This window comes from Eublepharis macularius, chromosome 4 (genome assembly GCF_028583425.1).
Source record: "Eublepharis macularius isolate TG4126 chromosome 4, MPM_Emac_v1.0, whole genome shotgun sequence".
NCBI classification, from domain to species: Eukaryota; Metazoa; Chordata; class Lepidosauria; order Squamata; family Eublepharidae; genus Eublepharis; species Eublepharis macularius.
This window is the reverse complement of record NC_072793.1, coordinates 103,542,224-103,559,271: the sequence shown is the minus strand read 5'-3', so window position 1 is coordinate 103,559,271 and position 17,048 is coordinate 103,542,224. Positions and strand designations below refer to the sequence as shown.

The following is a 17,048-nucleotide window of genomic DNA, read 5'->3' as shown; positions in this document are numbered from 1 at the left end:
AGAAATGCTAGCTGAAACAAACTGCATACCTCCTGTTGTGACGGGGAAAAGAATCTTGCTTGAAAGTTGATAGCATAGCCTTTCACGGGTGTGTATATGCTGGGCTGTGTAGTAATGAAGAGTCCATGACTGGCGCATTTAGGGTTGTTAGCCTACTATATAAGCAAAGCATCAAGGAACAGAGAGTGACAGAGACCTGAAGCTTGTCTCTGTACAATTTGTCATCTCAGCCCAGCTGCTGACCAACAATAATCAAATATGGATGATATTTACAAGGCAGCGGTAAGTAAGATTTCCATATAGCATGGTATAGTTCTGAATTACAGTGAAAATACAGGAATTACAGTGAAAACATAGGAAGTATTGTTTGGATTTCTTAGAACACAAGCCAGTTCCCTGAAGATACTGTGCCCGTGGGGTGGGGGGCCATGTGTGACACTCTAAGACTGCAGTTTTAGAGTATGTTCCTGGAAGCAAGCCCCACTGGATAGACTTGCGTAGGGTAGCACCCTTTGTTCCTAACAAGGCATGAGAACTACTAGTATTCTTTCTGATGCTACTAATGATAATTAAGATGTCAATGTAACTTTGATAATAAATTTTAACTCTACTAATGTAGAACCTTCTATTTAAGGTTTCCATTTGATGAAAGAAATCTGTTACACAGCTAAGTTTCCTCTTAAGTAATTTCTTCTACAATGTACTGTTGGGTTGCTTTGGTAAAATCTCAGCTGGTTGTATTCTGTGTAAAAATTCAGGCTTGTATATACAGCTTGATTGTATGATGAGTCTGACTTGTTTAAGCGTATTTAATGGGGTGGTATGAGCAACTGTAGGATTTAAATACATTTGGATGATTAAAAACAATTTTAAAATTACTTTCAATTTTTTATGATCGTATCTAATGAAATCTATAGGAAACACAGAATGTCCAACCATTTTTTTGTATATATTAAAACCTTAATTTTCTGGAGTTTTTTTGCCAGATAAATGAGTGTATAGATATATTGTGAAGAAGTTGATGTGGAATTCTCCTCTTTCCCACCCCTAAATATCGACAATGAAGGTGCCCACAAAACTGCACTGTTGTAATGGTTTTCTCTTTGCTTTTAACTACCACTCTGTAAAAGAAATGGTAAAACAAAATATTACATTTAATGAGAAGAAGGAATCACAATCCTAACTGAATTTGGCCAATTCTGATTTTAACCCATGAAGAGGAGTAATCACATAAACTAACTACAATAATATAAATAGTCTAATGAATTCATCTTTCATTATGGGAGGGAAGAGAGTGGAAGTATAGTTCTTGCTGTTCTGGAAATTAATTGGGAGTCTGTTTTCTGTGGTGAAAAGTGTTATGAATCCCTAAGAAAACAGATGGAGAAGGGATGAATATATCCTGGTGAGTGATAAACTCTCCAAAGGAGATTTATACAGCTGCTCTGTGCTGTAAATAATCCACAAAGTGTTTAGGTTGTGGACACACGATTACCTAAAGTATGAAAATCTTTTTTTAAGCAAAAGAATATACAAGAGAATATGGTGCATTTGGTTCCATATGCTTTGCATTGCATACTGAGAAAGGGGGCTACAATCACACACAGACCGCTGAAATTCAGCTGACTATTAGTGGAAGGCAGGGCAATTGTGCAAGGAATTTATTCAATGAATAAGATCATAAATCCAGTGAGGGAAATTTTATCACAATTTTGAAGAGCAATTTTTATATTGGGTTTTTATTTCTCTTAACTTAATCATCCTTACCAGAATTACAAGATAAGTCCCTAGTACTGATGCCATTGTGAATGGTTACTATACACTTGATTTTCATAGAAATTACACAGACTGTACTTCATGTATTTTTGCCAACAAAGGGTTGATGGTATAGTGGTTAGGTGACCGGACTAGGACCTAGAGACCTAGGTTGGAAATTCTTCTTTGTCATGGAAACCCTCTGGATGACCTTGGGCCAGTCATTCTCTCTCAGCCTTAGGGCTTTTTTTTCAGGGGGAACGGAGTTCCGGAACCTCTTGAAAATGGTCACATGGCTGGTGGCCCCGCCCCCTGATCTCCAGACAGAGGGGAGTTTAGATTGACCTCTGTGCCGCCAACCCACTGAGTTCCACCACCTCTTTTCCCAGAAAAAAAGCCCTGCTCAGCCTCATCTACCTCTCAAGTCTGTGAGGATAAAATGGAGAAAAGGGGAATAATGCAAGGCACACTGGATCTCATTGTAAAGAAATGTAGGGAATAAATACATAGATTAAAAATAAGTATACTACAATAATCCTATAGTGTAAATTAGGCTGAGAGATGTGATAGTAAAGGCTTCCTAGTGTGCTTCATGTCCAAGTGAAGATCATGACTCTACAAAAATAACAACGAAAAGCCAGTAACCAGAGAGTCTAACTGGAGATGAAAGAACTAAAGATCTAATTTACTGCAAAATGATGGGCAAATTTAATTGTGTACTGAATGAATCCATCCAATACTTTTAAAATGCAGCTGTTCCAAGTGGATTAAAAGAACCCAATCACCTTGCCCACTCACATATCTTTTAGGCAGGGCTAATTTTGGTACAGTTTCCAGACGCTAGTGAACTGCACAAAGAACACTGCCAGGGACATTTGTCAAGATAAAAGGCTCCACAGATAAATACCATGCCAATCAGCTTCGGTGAACAATCAGTATTCTTACTAGCAGCACCTCAGTCAGTAGGACATAAAAATAGCCTGCATGCCAAAATAGTCAAGTTATGTGGGATGCATAAAAGTGACAAGGGGCAGTTGTTTGCTGTCTCCAGTGACCCTTTTTTTTTCTGCCATCACAATGAAAGAACAGTTCCCAGCTGCTCCACTTCTATCACAGAGGCTTAGATAAAAGGATTTAGATTTCACTATGAAATTCTGCACAGACTTCTTGCTACTATTGTTATCTATAACTGTCCAATACAGATAGTCCTTGTCATCTGTCATCTCTGGGGTTGTCCAGTTCTTTTTTTAATGGAATAGGAGCTTAGTAGGAGAGAGGCGTTACTTTTATAGATCAGTACTTTTATGGGTCAGTTCTGGCTTCACAATGAACTTCATTGTTCATTTTTAAAAAAATCTAAGCTAGAAGTATCAGTTTATTCTGAAGACGTGTTCAGAACCTAAAGAGAGCAAAACAGTTATTGGGAATAAGGAACAATAGGATGACGAAATTCTTTTGAAATGCAGAACAAGCACAGGAAATTGTTGATGCTGTTTCTAGTATTTCTTATCAGCTGTGTACTAGGGAGTGTATAGATGGGCATGATGATGGTGCTTTCCCAGCTGGAGAGCCAGTGCTTGTGAGAACTTGGGGAACAGGAAGGAGAACTCAGGATGGTATATGGGAAAGTCAGCAGATAAACCAAGGGGGGGATTGTTCAGGAAAATCTTTGCAAAGAAGTGAGTCTTGAAGAGGAGGAGGATGGGGATTAGGGCCAAAATGAAAACTCTTAAGTACTTGATGATAAGCGTTGACAAACAGTAAGAATTTAACAGGAGTAATGTAAACAGATAATATTAGGATATATTTTAAGTAATAAACCATCAGTTCTATGATTGGTTGTTACATGCATCTTTGAAGGTGGAAGACCCTTATTTTGGATGAAGTCAGACATCTGAAATTCTGCAAGTAGTGGAAAGTTTTTTAAACAACTAAAGCACCAATATATCTTTCAAGAGTTCAAGAACAAAATGTAGATCATGTGATTACAAGTATCCTGGCAAGGTTCCCAAGTGAACAGGTTTCATCCTTTCTTTAATCTGTGTATCATTGGGGATATCATCATTTTGAATCCAGCTTTAATGCAGCTTAATTTTTTTCTTTTAAAAAAAGCATAGGGCAAAGCATGCCTAAAACTGGAAAATGGTAGGTGAGCATCACACAATCGATATTTATTTGTTGACTTCAGCAGTTGTTTTTGTGAGTGATTTTCAGTTCAATCCTAAGAACAATTTTCCAGGGAAAAGCCCCATTGAATCAACAGGAGCAGGTTCCTGAGTAAACCTGAGTAAACCTATCTAGGATTGCTTTCTTTGGCTTGTTGATATAGTTTTATGAATTATTTGACTCCATGTAGTTTTTCTGTAATCAGAAGAGTGGTTTGAACCGTGACATGGGAGACTGTAATCTGAAGATATGTGGAAACATTGTAAAATAGTTCAAAATTACAAAATCTACTGAGAAAGTTAACGTATTGTATTAAATTTGACACACAAAGCAATCGTGTAAATCATTATTCAGTACCCCTAAATGAGGAGCTAGCTAAAAAAAAAACAATAAATGAAGATATGGTTCTTATTAAACACTAGCAACAGAGCCCGTTGTATGGAAGAATTCAACAGGCTCTACAAAACAGATTGGCAGGCCCCGGCTGCAGGGCCTTTGGAGGGCTGTAGTACTGTGCCTGACTTCTCTGTCACTTCTGTGGCTGCTGTGTGGCCTTTGGAGGGCCACACTGCGAGGCCGGGCCTCCTTGCCACATCCGTGGCCCTTCAGAATCTTGGAGCAGGGGTAGGGTTGCCAGATCCCCTTACCCTCCAGATGGAAGACCTAGCACTCACCTTTGGGTCATCCTCATGTGTGCGCAAAGCATATGTGCTCCTGGGCTACATGATGACATCACTTCTGGGTTGTGACTTTATTGTGCTGGCCATGTGATGCTCCAGGGAGCACTTCTGCGCTCCCTGGGGCATCAGGCTTGATTTGGCTTGAATTGGGCTGCTGTGGAGACCAGGAACACTTCTGTGGCAGCGCAAGGGGCCCTGGAGTGCTCCTGCACTCTGCAGTGGGCTTACTGCAGCATGCAGAAGAGCACTGCACCACCACAGAGTGTGCCCTGGCAGGCACGTTGCCCGCTCCCAGTGGGGGACTGGCAACCCTACGCAGATGGCAGGGAGACCTGGTCCAGTGGTGTGGCCCTCCCAAGACCATGCAGTGGCCATGCCGCCATGCTGGGCCTTCCCACCGCCATGTTGGCCTCTTTGGGGCTTCCAAGGCAAGCTGTGTTGCTGACAACTCACTTTTTATCCCCACAGAGGGGCGTGCAAGTGTGCCTATGTGGGGTAAAAAGTGAGTCGTCACCAATACAGCTTGCCTTTTATGTAGTAGGATAGAATCAATTAATTCAGGTGATGGGGACAGGATAAATTATTTCTTAATCAAGCAACATCCGATTGTGGTATGTCTGCAGTTATGGTCTATCTCTATGAGATTTGCAGTGGCATCCTAAGCAGCGTTACACTCTTCTAAGTCCATTGAAATCAATGAGCTTAGAAGGTATAACTTTGTTTAAGATAGCACTGTGCTTGACTGAAGTAACAAGATGATAACAAGATGACTCCTTGCACTTGTAGAAGACTTCTTGTATGAGAAAATTGCATATTATCTGACTCAAATTCTTTATTATATAATAATTGTTTTTTATATATATATAAAGGTTGAACAGCTGACAGAAGAACAAAAAAATGGTGAGTGAATGCCACTTAATCTTTCAAAGAATGTGCTCCATTGTCAGACTATAATTGGAGTAAAAGGACTGACAGTCACCAGTTAATCGCTACCCATGAAAACCAGCCAATATCCACCCCCCCCCAAAAAAACCCAATGCAGCCTTAAAGAGCTGGTTGATTTTATACAGTAATATTTTGGCAGCATTGTCTGGTCTTCATATTTCTTCTTCAGGACTGAAATACTCTTTTCAAACCCTCCTCCCCCCCCCTTAACATCCTGAACAACAGATGTCTCCTTCATATAGGGGTAGTATTTCAGCAGTGGAGGCAGAGAGCTGTACCTTTCAGGGCTAATATCCTACTGTAAAAGCCCATCAAGCTTCCAGATTCATTTCATATCTCTAGGAATAGTTTTTCTTTTCTTTCTGGGCTGAGCAGGTTGTTTCAAACTCCTTTTAGAAAAACTCTAAAGCAGCTGCTAGCATTCCAATCAAGCCTGAAACTCTGGCTCATTGGAGCTGAGCCCTTTCGCTACCTGAACTTTATCTAGGTATGCAGCATGGAGATTTTGATTTATTGTTTGAGAGACAGGAATGTAGCTTTGTTCAGTTGTTCAAAGTGTGTCCAGTTCCAAGCACACAGAGGAGAGCCCAGTTGTGCCTATTGGCACCACCCCTCCCGACACATATACAAATGGCTATGTACAAATGATTGAGACACTTCTTTTTGCAGGATTCTTAACTATATCTACAAAGCCTATTGATATGTATCATACGGGTTGATATTGATATGTACATAGGGTTTAGCCCTGTTTCATGAGATTCTGCTTTGAAGAGATGAAATGTTATAAAAGTGCAGCAAAATTCTTAATTGCTACTTAATGGTACACACACACATGATGGAAGTCATATATTTTTCCTAATGAGGAAACAAGAGATCTCTGCTAGGCATCTCCTGACTAGAGATGGGCACGAACAGCAATACGAACCAAAAAGAGCCACGAACGGCTCAATCTGCTGTTCGCGAACAAGCTGTTTGTGAGGCCCCATTCTAAATGCACAGGTGGTCGTTGCAAGCCTCATTCGTTGCTGTTCATCTTGCTGTTCATCAAGCCAGATAGTCTGGCACCTGCAATCAATTCCCTTGGCAACTTAGGCAGGGATTGTCTGAACTCCTTCTGAACTCCTACTGTTGCCCTGGAAACCCCAATCTAAGCCCAATTTCACTTGATAGACAGGTCTTCCTTTCAAGTGTGGAGCTCCAAATTTGTTACAACAAGGGAGAAAAGACCAGGGGAGAGGGGGGCTCCCAGCTCTGACTTTGCAGACAGTGGAGAGAGAGACAGTTGCTGTTGGCATTTTGATAGAGAGAGTGCATTGGAGCTTGAATTTTCTTTGTGTGTGGTGGGATAGGGATCTACCCCTTCAAGTTCCAGGGCTGCTGCCAGGCTCTGGGCCAAGCTATTATTTATTATTGGTACCTCTTCTGGTGCCTGCTCAGGTCAGGTTTCTGGGAGGAGTGCAGTAGGGATCTTGATGGCTGGAGGAGAGCCTGCTGGCCCCACAAAGAGCCAACCATGAACATGTTTGTGAACAGAGTCATGTTCGTGGTTGTTCGTGAGTCCCTGTTCGTGGATGGCAACGAACAACCAACATCATGTTCAGGTTTTTTTTTCTGTTCGTGCCCATCTCTACTCCTGACCACCATGGCTGGGAAGTCTGCAATCAATTTGACTTTGTGAAGTTTTGTGTTGTTAAAAACAGCACAACAATAAACACTGATTTCATTTCTCTCTATAGAATTCAAGGCTGCTTTTGACATCTTTGTCCTTGGTGCCGAGGATGGGTGCATCAGCACAAAGGAGCTGGGAAAAGTCATGAGAATGCTGGGGCAGAATCCTACCCCTGAAGAGCTACAAGAGATGATTGATGAAGTAGATGAAGATGGTGAGCAACATCTTCCCGACTTGTAGATGGTTAAACATTGAGAAAGGAAGCTTTAAATATCATGGAATATTTTTGGTGGAGGGATGATGGGAGGCAGAAAAAGAAAAAAAGGTGGTCTTCAATGAACTCCCTTCTTAGGAGTTCTTTGAATTCAAGGGGTGAATGAAGAAGGAAGAAGTTAAGAAAGAACTTTTAAACCTAACCCTCATACAAGTTTTCCAATGTCAGATAACGAGGAGTGATAACAACGTACACTGTGATCCCTTAAAGTAAAAGCTATCCTCAACCGTTTATAATTTTTAATTTTCTTTTCATCATATTTGAAATCTAAAGCACAATTTATTGTCAATTTGTTCAAGCTGGGAGATGGGTTACACTAGCATTTTTTTAAAATTCTGTGTTGTTGACAGGCAGTGGCACTGTAGATTTTGATGAGTTCTTAGTTATGATGGTCAGGTGTATGAAAGATGACAGCAAAGGAAAATCAGAAGAGGAGCTTTCAGATCTCTTCAGAATGTTTGATAAGTAAGTGCCTTGATTAGTATACATCATGGACTAATGGACTAATCACAATGAGCTGGCATAAATATTTATGCTTAAGAATATTATACTAAACCCGTGAAGCCTTTCAGAGGAGGAAAACTCCCATCATCCCCACTGGTCCCCACTTCCTTCCCTCATGCTTGGTCCCACTGATGATCTGAATAGCACATTTACCTCCCCCTCCCCAACCTTCTCACCACTTTCATTTCCCCTTCCTAACTCTTACTTCAGGTGCTTTCTTCCCTCTCCCCAATTTTCCAGTTACATGTTTCCCCCCTCGATTTGGTAACTTCCTATCTTTTAAAAAAATGTTTTCTTTTTCACAATGTTCATACTTATGCAGACATTATGAGTTACAGGGAAAGGATGGACAGGCTTTTAACAACCTACATTACTTTTTATTTAAAATTTTCAGATTTAGGGTTTCCCTAGCTTCGCAGAAAAATCTACCTAGCCCTGGATTGCCCCATTGTATAGATTCTTTGATCCACACAGTGGGGTCAGCAGTGTGTGTGTGTATTATGTGCCGTCAGGTAAGGTGTCCTTATGAATTAAGGACTTCCCAAATGTTATTGACAGCCTTGCTCAGGTCTTGCAAACTGAAGGCTGGAGCTTCCTTTATTGAGTCAACCAATCTCATGTTAGGCCTTCCTCTTTTCCTACTATCTTCAACTTTTGCTAGCATTATTGTCTTTTCCAGTAAGTCTAGAAAGCCAAGCATGAGAATTACATATATGAAAAATCCAAGCATTCTGGTTACCTAACATGGCTGCCTGTGAGGAAAAAAAATCCTCCAAGGTTAAAGGCCAAAATAGACAATGACAGGATTCAATTGCATTTATTTATGTTTCTGTCTGTTAATCTATAAAACATGTGCACGTGAGTGTCTATTTTTAACATAAAATTGAGAATACAGGTGAAGGGAGTTAAGCATTGCCTCTTTCCCCTCCTTTCCTCATTATGCTTCATTGCTTTAATATGTCATTATATAGTTCAACCAAAGGTTATAACAACATAAAAATGTCAAATACAACTTAACAAAAGGGAACACTAAATTCAAAGCCACATTTCCACTATGCCTCAAGACCCCTTTCCCTTTGACTTTTAACTGCCATCAGTAGCCCTCAAAAGGAAGGCAGGAAGCAGCACCACACCCCTCTGTAAAACCCTGATCCAGTGGGCAGCTACTCCCTTCAAAGAATAATTGTATTAAATTTTATCTTTTGTATTAGATTTTGAATTCTGATTAACAAATTATCTCATTTGCATCCAAGTAAGTGTCTGTGCCAAATTAACTTGTGAGAATTATTTCCTTAACTAACTGGCACTAGAGAACTCATTGGAATCTATGTAGGTAAGGTAGACTAGAAAGACTATCTTTTATAGAACACTTAAAGAGTGAGTTAATTTTTCAGAGGTAATTTTTTTAAAAAATAAAGCATAACTCTTTTAATCAGGCAAAAATTTAAGAAATATATAACTAAATCTTGCTATTGTTGAAAAAGCTCATCCAATGAAAATCAAATCACCCAACATTTCTCAAACCTAACTGAATATATAAAATTTAAAGCTATTCAGGTTTTTAGCTGATTGTTTAGAATGCTTTGAATTTTTTAAAAACCCAATATACCCAGAAATATCTCACTTAGATTTTCTTTTTAGAAAGCCATCCACAGATACTGCGACTGTCAAAACTAAAACAAGTTTTTATAATTTTAACATATGATTGTCTCTAGATAAAATTATTGGTCCTCTAACAGATGATGAGATAATCTGCAGGTGCATCTAAAATAAATCCGATATTGCTCATTAATTTCTGCAGCAAGATTACAAAGGCCAAATTTAGCACTTATTTCCAGTTATCAGAAAAATGAATCACAATTTCTTCAGCTATTTTTAATTAATTATCAAAGATGAAAGTAATACTGAGCTTATTTTTGACCATCAGGTGAATTTGTACAGATATAAACAACTACAGAGATTAACAAACTACATGAGTATGAGTATTTGTGATTTAAACCAAATTTATATAAAACTATGAGGTATATTGGGAGCCAATTTTTAGTTGAAAAGCAGGATACAAATATAAATAACAAATAGATAAATGAGTAAGCAAGTTAAATAAACACACAAATACAGCAAGAAACATTTGCCTCAGTTTCTTAGTAGCCACAGCCAATTCAACAAGACCTGAATACTCTGGAGAAGTGGGCAGCTGTGAATAGGATGCAATTCAACAAAGACAAGTGCACAGTATTACATCTGGGCCACAAAAATGAGAAGCACAAATACTGGATGGGGGATACACTTCTGGGCAGTAGTATATGTGAAAGGGATCTTGGGGTAAGAGTGGACTGTAAACTGAATATGAGCAGGCAGTGTGATGCGGTGGCAAAAAAGGCTAATTCAATCCTGGGTTGTATCAAAGGGGCCATAGCATTGAAATCGCAGGAGGTCATAGCCCCTCTCTATACTGCCTTGGTCAGGCCACACCTGGAGTATTGTGTGCAGTTCTGGAGGCCTCAGCTCAAAAAGGATGTGGACAAAATCGAGAGGGTGCAGAGGAGAGTGACAAGAATGATCAGGGGTCTGGAGACTGAGCCCTACGAGGAAAGGCTGAGGGCCTTAGGAATGTTTAGTTTGGAGAAGAGGAGGTTGAGGGGGGACATGATTGCTCTCTTTAAATATTTGAAAGGCTGTCATTTGGAGGAGGGCAAAGAGCTTTTCCAGTAGAGGGTAGGACGCGAAGCAATGGGCTAAAACTACATGCACAAAGGTACTGGCTGGATATTAGGAAAAACTTTTTCACGGTCAGAGTAGTTCAAAAGTGGAATCAGCTGCCTCGGGAGGTGGTGAGCTCCCCTTCACTGGCAGTTTTCAAGAAGAGGCTGGATGAATACTTGTCAGAGATGCTTTAGGCTGATCCTGCATTGGGCAGGGGGTTGGACTAGATGGTCTGTATGGCCCCTTCCAACTCTATGATTCTATGATTCTATGTCCCTCTGTATGAGATCAATTGCACTGTCTTTGATACAGTGGGAAACTGTCTGTGCTTTAAGCATTTTTCATCTAGACCAGCTTGCTTCTGGAATTATAGCAAAGATTGGGGGGAAATGCTTTAAACAGTGAAAATATAGTGAGGTAATGATGGGGGAGTGCATGCCATTGTATGAGTGACACACACAATTTGCGTGCACTGCAATCATCTACAGTAGCACGCTAGGCTGTGGGTTGGATCCTTAAGAACCACAAAACAGCAAGTTAACAGAAGACATTTTTGCCATCTTCCCTTTGCCACTGTAGCCCAAAGTGCCCTGTGAACTTCTGAGGATCAGGAACTTTTAGGAATGTTAAGGTATGTGGCACAGGAGATTCACAGGTAAACATGGGCACAAACCGCATTATGAACCAAAAAAACCCACGAACCGCCTGATCGTCTGTTCGTGAACCGGTGGTTCATGAGGGTCCAAGGCCAATGAACCAGCATTCGTTGGAAGCCCGGTTCGTTGCATTCGCCGTGGTTCATGAAGCCAGATAGTCAGGCACCATCAATCAATTCCCTTGGAAATGGAGCTGGGGGAATGCCTGAACTCTGTCTGCACTCCTTCTGTTGCCCTAGAAACCCGGATCGAAGCCCAGCTTACCTTGATTGGCAGGTCTTCCTTCCAACCATAGAGCTGCAAATTGGTTACAATTGGTTACATGGGAGAAGACACCCGGGGGAGGGAGGGGGAAGGGGGGTGTTCTGTAGCCATGGACACTCCAATCTCATCCCTGCCAACCCTGATAGGCAGTTCTGACGGCCAACCCCTTGTACACTGGGCCAACATCAACTGGTGGCTCTAATTGTATCAAATGGGAGTTTCCTGGGGGCCTCGGATTGGAGAGGGTATAACTCCAAGATCCCTATTGCAATTTTGACCAAACCTGGTTGCTGGCTGGAAGAGAGCCTGCTAAACACTCCCTGGGAATATGGGCTCTCTAAGTCCAAAAGGGGGCGTTCTGATGCCCATGAACCACGAACCTCGAACAGGTTCCAGCGGGAAATGTTCATTTTGGTTCATTAGTTCAGGTACATCGGCGGCACCAAACCATGAACCACTGGTTCATTACATTTTTTTGGTTCGTACCCATGCCTATTCACAGGCAGTTTCTGGCATTGGGGGCTGCAACAGGAAGGGGGAAATGAAAAACATCCCTTTTTGCAAATACTTGATTTGCAATTCTTTAAGATTCAACACATTTTAAGTAAAATGCACACTATATAAAATATAATTTATTTATTTCATTACATTTATATTCCGCTCTCCCTGAAAATCAGGTTTGGAGGGGATCACAGAAAAAATATAAAAGAGGCAGCATGATAATTAAAACACATTAAGTAAAAACATTGTAGCATTCTTATTGCACAAACTCTCTATATACAAGAAACCCATGGGGGGAGGGTGGCAAGCTGTTTGATGTTCGGCAAACCAGGGAGGATTATATCCCCCTGGTGGGAGGCTGATTGAGGGGGGAGGATGCTTGCCTCAACCACAGCATGCCTGGAGGAACAACTCCATCTTGCAGGCCCAAAGGAAAGATAATAAATCCTGTTGGGCCCAAGTCTATACTAATGGAGAGTTCCACCAGGTTTGTGCCAGAGCCGCAGGTATGTTGGTCCCAGTCTGCTAAGAGCTTTAAAGGTCAGTGCCAAGACCTTGAACTTAATCCAGAATTCCACTGGGAGCCAGTGCAGCTGGCACAAAACTGGTATTTTATGTGACTGGAACAGAGTCCTGGTCAGAATGCACACTGCCGCATTCTGGACTTCTGGAGTAGGGACAAGGATAGCCGGGCATAGAGTGAGTTGCAGTAGTCCAATCTGGAGGTGACCATTGCATGGATCACAGCAGCAAGGTCAGGGGCTGAAAGGTAAGGAACACACTGCCTGATCAGGCAAAGGTGGAAAAATGCAGATTGGGCAACTGCTATGACCTGGGTCTCCATTGATAGGGAGACATCCAAGGCCACGCCCAGACTCCTCACAGGTGTGAGAGGTGCCCCATCAAGGGCTGGGAGCCAGATTCCAGAACCCAAGAACCCATGGACCAGGTGCATAGAATTCAACTTCAGCCTGCTCCGTTTCAACCGTCTAGTCACAGCCTTCAAGAGCCTAACACTAGGGGTGTGCACAGGAAAAAAAATCAGTTGATTTGGTTTGGTAATACCAAAATGGGGGTGGGGGGATTCAGAATTTGGGGAATACCGAATTCATTCTCCAATTCAGTTTGGTAATACAGAGCAAATTCAGTAAAATTCAGCCATTGTTTCCTATGGGATACTCAATTCTGCCAGCAGCCAGTAGCAGCAAGCAAGCAAGCAAGCAGTGTCTCTCAGTCTCCAGGCCAGAGCAAAATGGAGATTGACTGTGGCAAGCCTTCTAATTTAACTCCTTCCAGCAGTTTTTAAAAGACACTCATTCAGAATATCATTGACTAGAAAAAGAGAGCTGGTGCTAGGATTGGCCACCTCACACTCCCCTTTCCTCTCTGACTCACTCCCCCTCCTCCCCCCTCCCATTGGGTTAAAAAAGGCAGAAAGCAGTGTTTCTTTGCTGTCCTTTAGCAAAGGAACAGCAAGGAACAGTGCTGTGGTGCTTCCTGAATTTTACTGAATAAATTCCATAAACTTAAATTTGGTATTGCCAAATTTCAGTTAGGTATTACCGAACTTATCTCAGTTCGGTAATACTGAATTTTACTGAATCAGATTAAATTCAGTATTTTTGCCAAATTTCGAACTCGAATTGCACATCCCTATTTAACACTACTAAATACATGTCTAACAGTAGTCGCTCAGAATTAAGACTTTAAACACATTACAGTGAGACTCAAGCTTTGTTGGTCCTTGAATAGGAAGTGAGTTCCATGACTGTTGAGAATCCTCTAAGAATGTTATTCTGTGCTTATATATATTATACACAGATACTGAGAGAACATTTGCTATTTCAGGAGGTTTCACAGAGAATCTTTGTTAATTATTTTAGAGATTTCAGTGTACAAGAGAAAGGAACAGCTGAGCTGACACTGGCTGCAAGTTTTCAGCTGTACCTATAAAGTTCTTCAGCCTCACATTTCTGAAGACATAAATAATAGCAGCCAGATCTGAATTGCAAAGAAGGCTCACAAGCTTCTCAATAGACTGGACGACTGAAAATGGCTATCATTGCCACTGGAGCTTTGAGACTTCATTCACAAGACTTGTATTGTTCAAGCCCCCCAGCCTCCTGCTTCAGGCGCTGAACACAGCTACTCTTGACAGGCAGGCAGGAGGGAAGCTTGATTCTTTTAAAGTTTTGGGCTGAGAGTTCTGCCTTCACCAAGGCCTTGACTCTGCAGCCCCTGGGTTCATTTCTGGGTTGCACTCACGCTTCAGTCAGTGAACCAGACATTGCTTGAATAAAATATCTTTTATTAGGTTTTAGAGAGCGTTTGCAAAGCATTAAGCACTCAAAGAAGAAAAACAGGCAAGAGATACAGAAAACAACCTAGCTGTTGCAAAACTAAAATTATGTCTGTTTAAAACTTTATCTTGTTTAAGCTCCTATGATGGACATCCAATAGTTTTTCAGCTTACCCAACTGGTAGCATGCAGGCCTTTTCAATGCCAAAGTGCAGCATGGGGGCTTGCTAAGATGAGGCACCAGGTGGGTCTTTCAGTCTCCTCTGCCCCTTCTTCCTGCCAACATGTATTCAAAAGCCTTCTTTTCTAACCCCTTGAGCAAGTCACCAGGCAACAGAGAACCAACCAAGGCACAACAACTAATTGGCAGTAGTGCTATCAGAACATTCAGGGAAGACAGCCACTGGAACTCCCTGAGACTAGTTTTCAAGGTTGTTTGTCAAAGGCTCAAAGGTTGTCACTCGCACAGAGAGCCTTTTCCAGCTAGCCAGGAACTGCCAGCACTTAGTACCCTGAACCAAACTGAACCAATGTCCAGCCATGCTAGCTGAAATCCTACCTTTTAGGATAAATTTTCTGACAAGACTGTTCACTGTTTTCCAGCTGCCATTGGTTTTCCCTCATATTTGCTAGCTTTTAAGTAGGAAGAAAAAAATCAGGTTCATATTTTTGTTTACCCTATTAAATTATCAGTCATTTGCTTGCAACCTTTCCCCTTTGTAAATTGTAAGATACCCCACACCCCGCAGGATCGTATCCTTTGATATATAAAGATTAGCGACAAGTGACATCTCCTCACTTATTTTCACAATATATTAGGGAGAGGAATTAATATTTGAACAGGCACTTAGTATATGTAATGCATTCCTTGATGAAAATTTCCCAGCCCTAAATAAATATTTGTGAATAGACTACTTCCTTTTATGAGCATTTGAATTATTTCACAGAAATGCAGATGGATACATAGACCTGGATGAACTAAAGCTCATGTTGCAGGCTACAGGAGAAACCATCACTGAAGATGACATTGAAGAACTGATGAAGGATGGAGACAAAAATAATGATGGCAAGATTGACTATGATGGTAAGCATCTTTTTGCCCAACAATCACAGCAGGAACAGCAGTGTTCTCTCAGACAGTAACTTGTAAAAAGAATCAGGAAATGGTCATGCATTTTAGTTTGCCCAGAATTTTCAAAATCCAGAACCACATTTTAATAATCAAATGTATTTCCTTCTGTTAAATGGAAGTCTTAATTTGCATTGCTGCAAATGAGCTTCTGAATTCAAATAACTGTGCCTTACAGTCCCTTGTTCTTGTCAGTTTTCAATAATTCATGTGAATCTGTTGTTTAGTTTTCAGGATATTGAATTAGCTTTTGATGATAGTTCCAGAAAAAAGAACAAATAGAAAGAAAAGAACAGGTAGCAGGATGAGTTTGGCCTAGAAGCTGTATTAAGTAATATAGATTAAGGCCATGACCCAGCCCATACCCTGCACACAGCAACAAATATGCATAGCCTATGCATAAGCACAGCTCTCTGACACACAGAGGCAAGACCTAAAAAGGGTGGCAATCAGGAGTGGGGAATCCCAAACAAGAAGCAGTACAGGGGGGATTAGGAATGAAGGAAAGAGGGAAGCACTGGATCATCCCCTAACTCTTCAAATGAGATATAATTACGCTTGCATCTTTTATTTCCTTTCTTCGGCAGAATTCCTGGAGTTTATGAAAGGTGTTGAGTAAACCTCAGCTGCAAGCAGAAGCAGCCTCCTCTTTTGAACACCTCCAGTTTTGTCTTGTGCCATTTCATCAGTTCTGTTGCCCTTGTTAGTTGCATGAAGACATGTACCAAACTTGGTGAACTGAACAATATGAAAACATGAGCCATTTCACCTCAAATCATCACCCTGTAGATATTTATTGAGTCAGATTATTGTAATCCTTTTATTGCTGTTGGTTTCAATGACTATAATTTGGTCCTTAATGCATTAATGGGTTATCCTGGTCCCAATGAAAAATGTGCTATAATATGGCAGTCACATCTTGAACGACTATTGAGATTCTTTAACAGTGGAGATTGCTGTCTCTTCCTTCCTGTAATCCTCAGCTGATCTCATGTGATATGTAAAAATACTGAGTGTACAAAAATTAATTTTTTTTGAAATGCTAATAAAATAATTTAAAAACTAGAATGGCTGTTTGGTTTAAGGAATCCCTACATCATGATTGAGGTGCATGGTTATCATTGGATAACCGACTGGAGTTCATATTAGTGCTTCCTTGTGATGGCCTTATTGAGCATATTATACTTTCCTAAACACAATCTGTCCTAGAACTCGTTTTAAATGCCAGTGGAGCTAGTAGGTATATTGGGGCTGCACAGCAAATCAGCCCTCTGCTGGTTCAGCTCCCACTACTGCCCCGAGCTGTGCAGGTGGCCTTGGGTAAGCCACTCCTCTCAGCCCCAGCTCTGCAGCTTTATTGTGGGGATAATAATAACACTGACCTTGTTCACTGCTCTGAGTGGGGCACTAATCTGTCTATAAGTGTGGTATAAGCACTGTGATTGTGGTTGTTATTGGCTAATGTCCATAAGGGGGTGAAATAAGGAAAGAGAGGAAAGGTCC

The 17,048-nt window shown here is 41.0% G+C and overlaps 1 protein-coding gene across 1 annotated transcript; it reads left to right on the top strand.

Moving 5' to 3' along the window:
* The first annotated feature begins 167 nt into the window (after positions 1–167).
* On the top strand, positions 168–16,613 carry TNNC1 (troponin C1, slow skeletal and cardiac type). The gene is made up of 6 exons (XM_054975798.1): positions 168–282; positions 5,471–5,501; positions 7,283–7,429; positions 7,840–7,954; positions 15,364–15,500; positions 16,133–16,613. Exons 1-6 carry the CDS (start codon positions 259–261, stop codon positions 16,162–16,164), a joined length of 486 nt encoding a protein of 161 aa, XP_054831773.1. The 5' UTR covers positions 168–258; the 3' UTR covers positions 16,165–16,613.
* The last annotated feature ends 435 nt before the right edge of the window (positions 16,614–17,048 follow it).

Bases quoted from the DNA above. Each gene is read 5' to 3' on its own strand.
- TNNC1 (XM_054975798.1), top strand. From the start codon at position 259: ATGGATGATATTTACAAGGCAGCG. The intron at 283-5,470 runs GTAAGTAAGATT...ATATATATAAAG, and splicing joins ATGATATTTACAAGGCAGCG to GTTGAACAGCTGACAGAAGA. The intron at 7,430-7,839 runs GTGAGCAACATC...TGTTGTTGACAG, and splicing joins TGATGAAGTAGATGAAGATG to GCAGTGGCACTGTAGATTTT.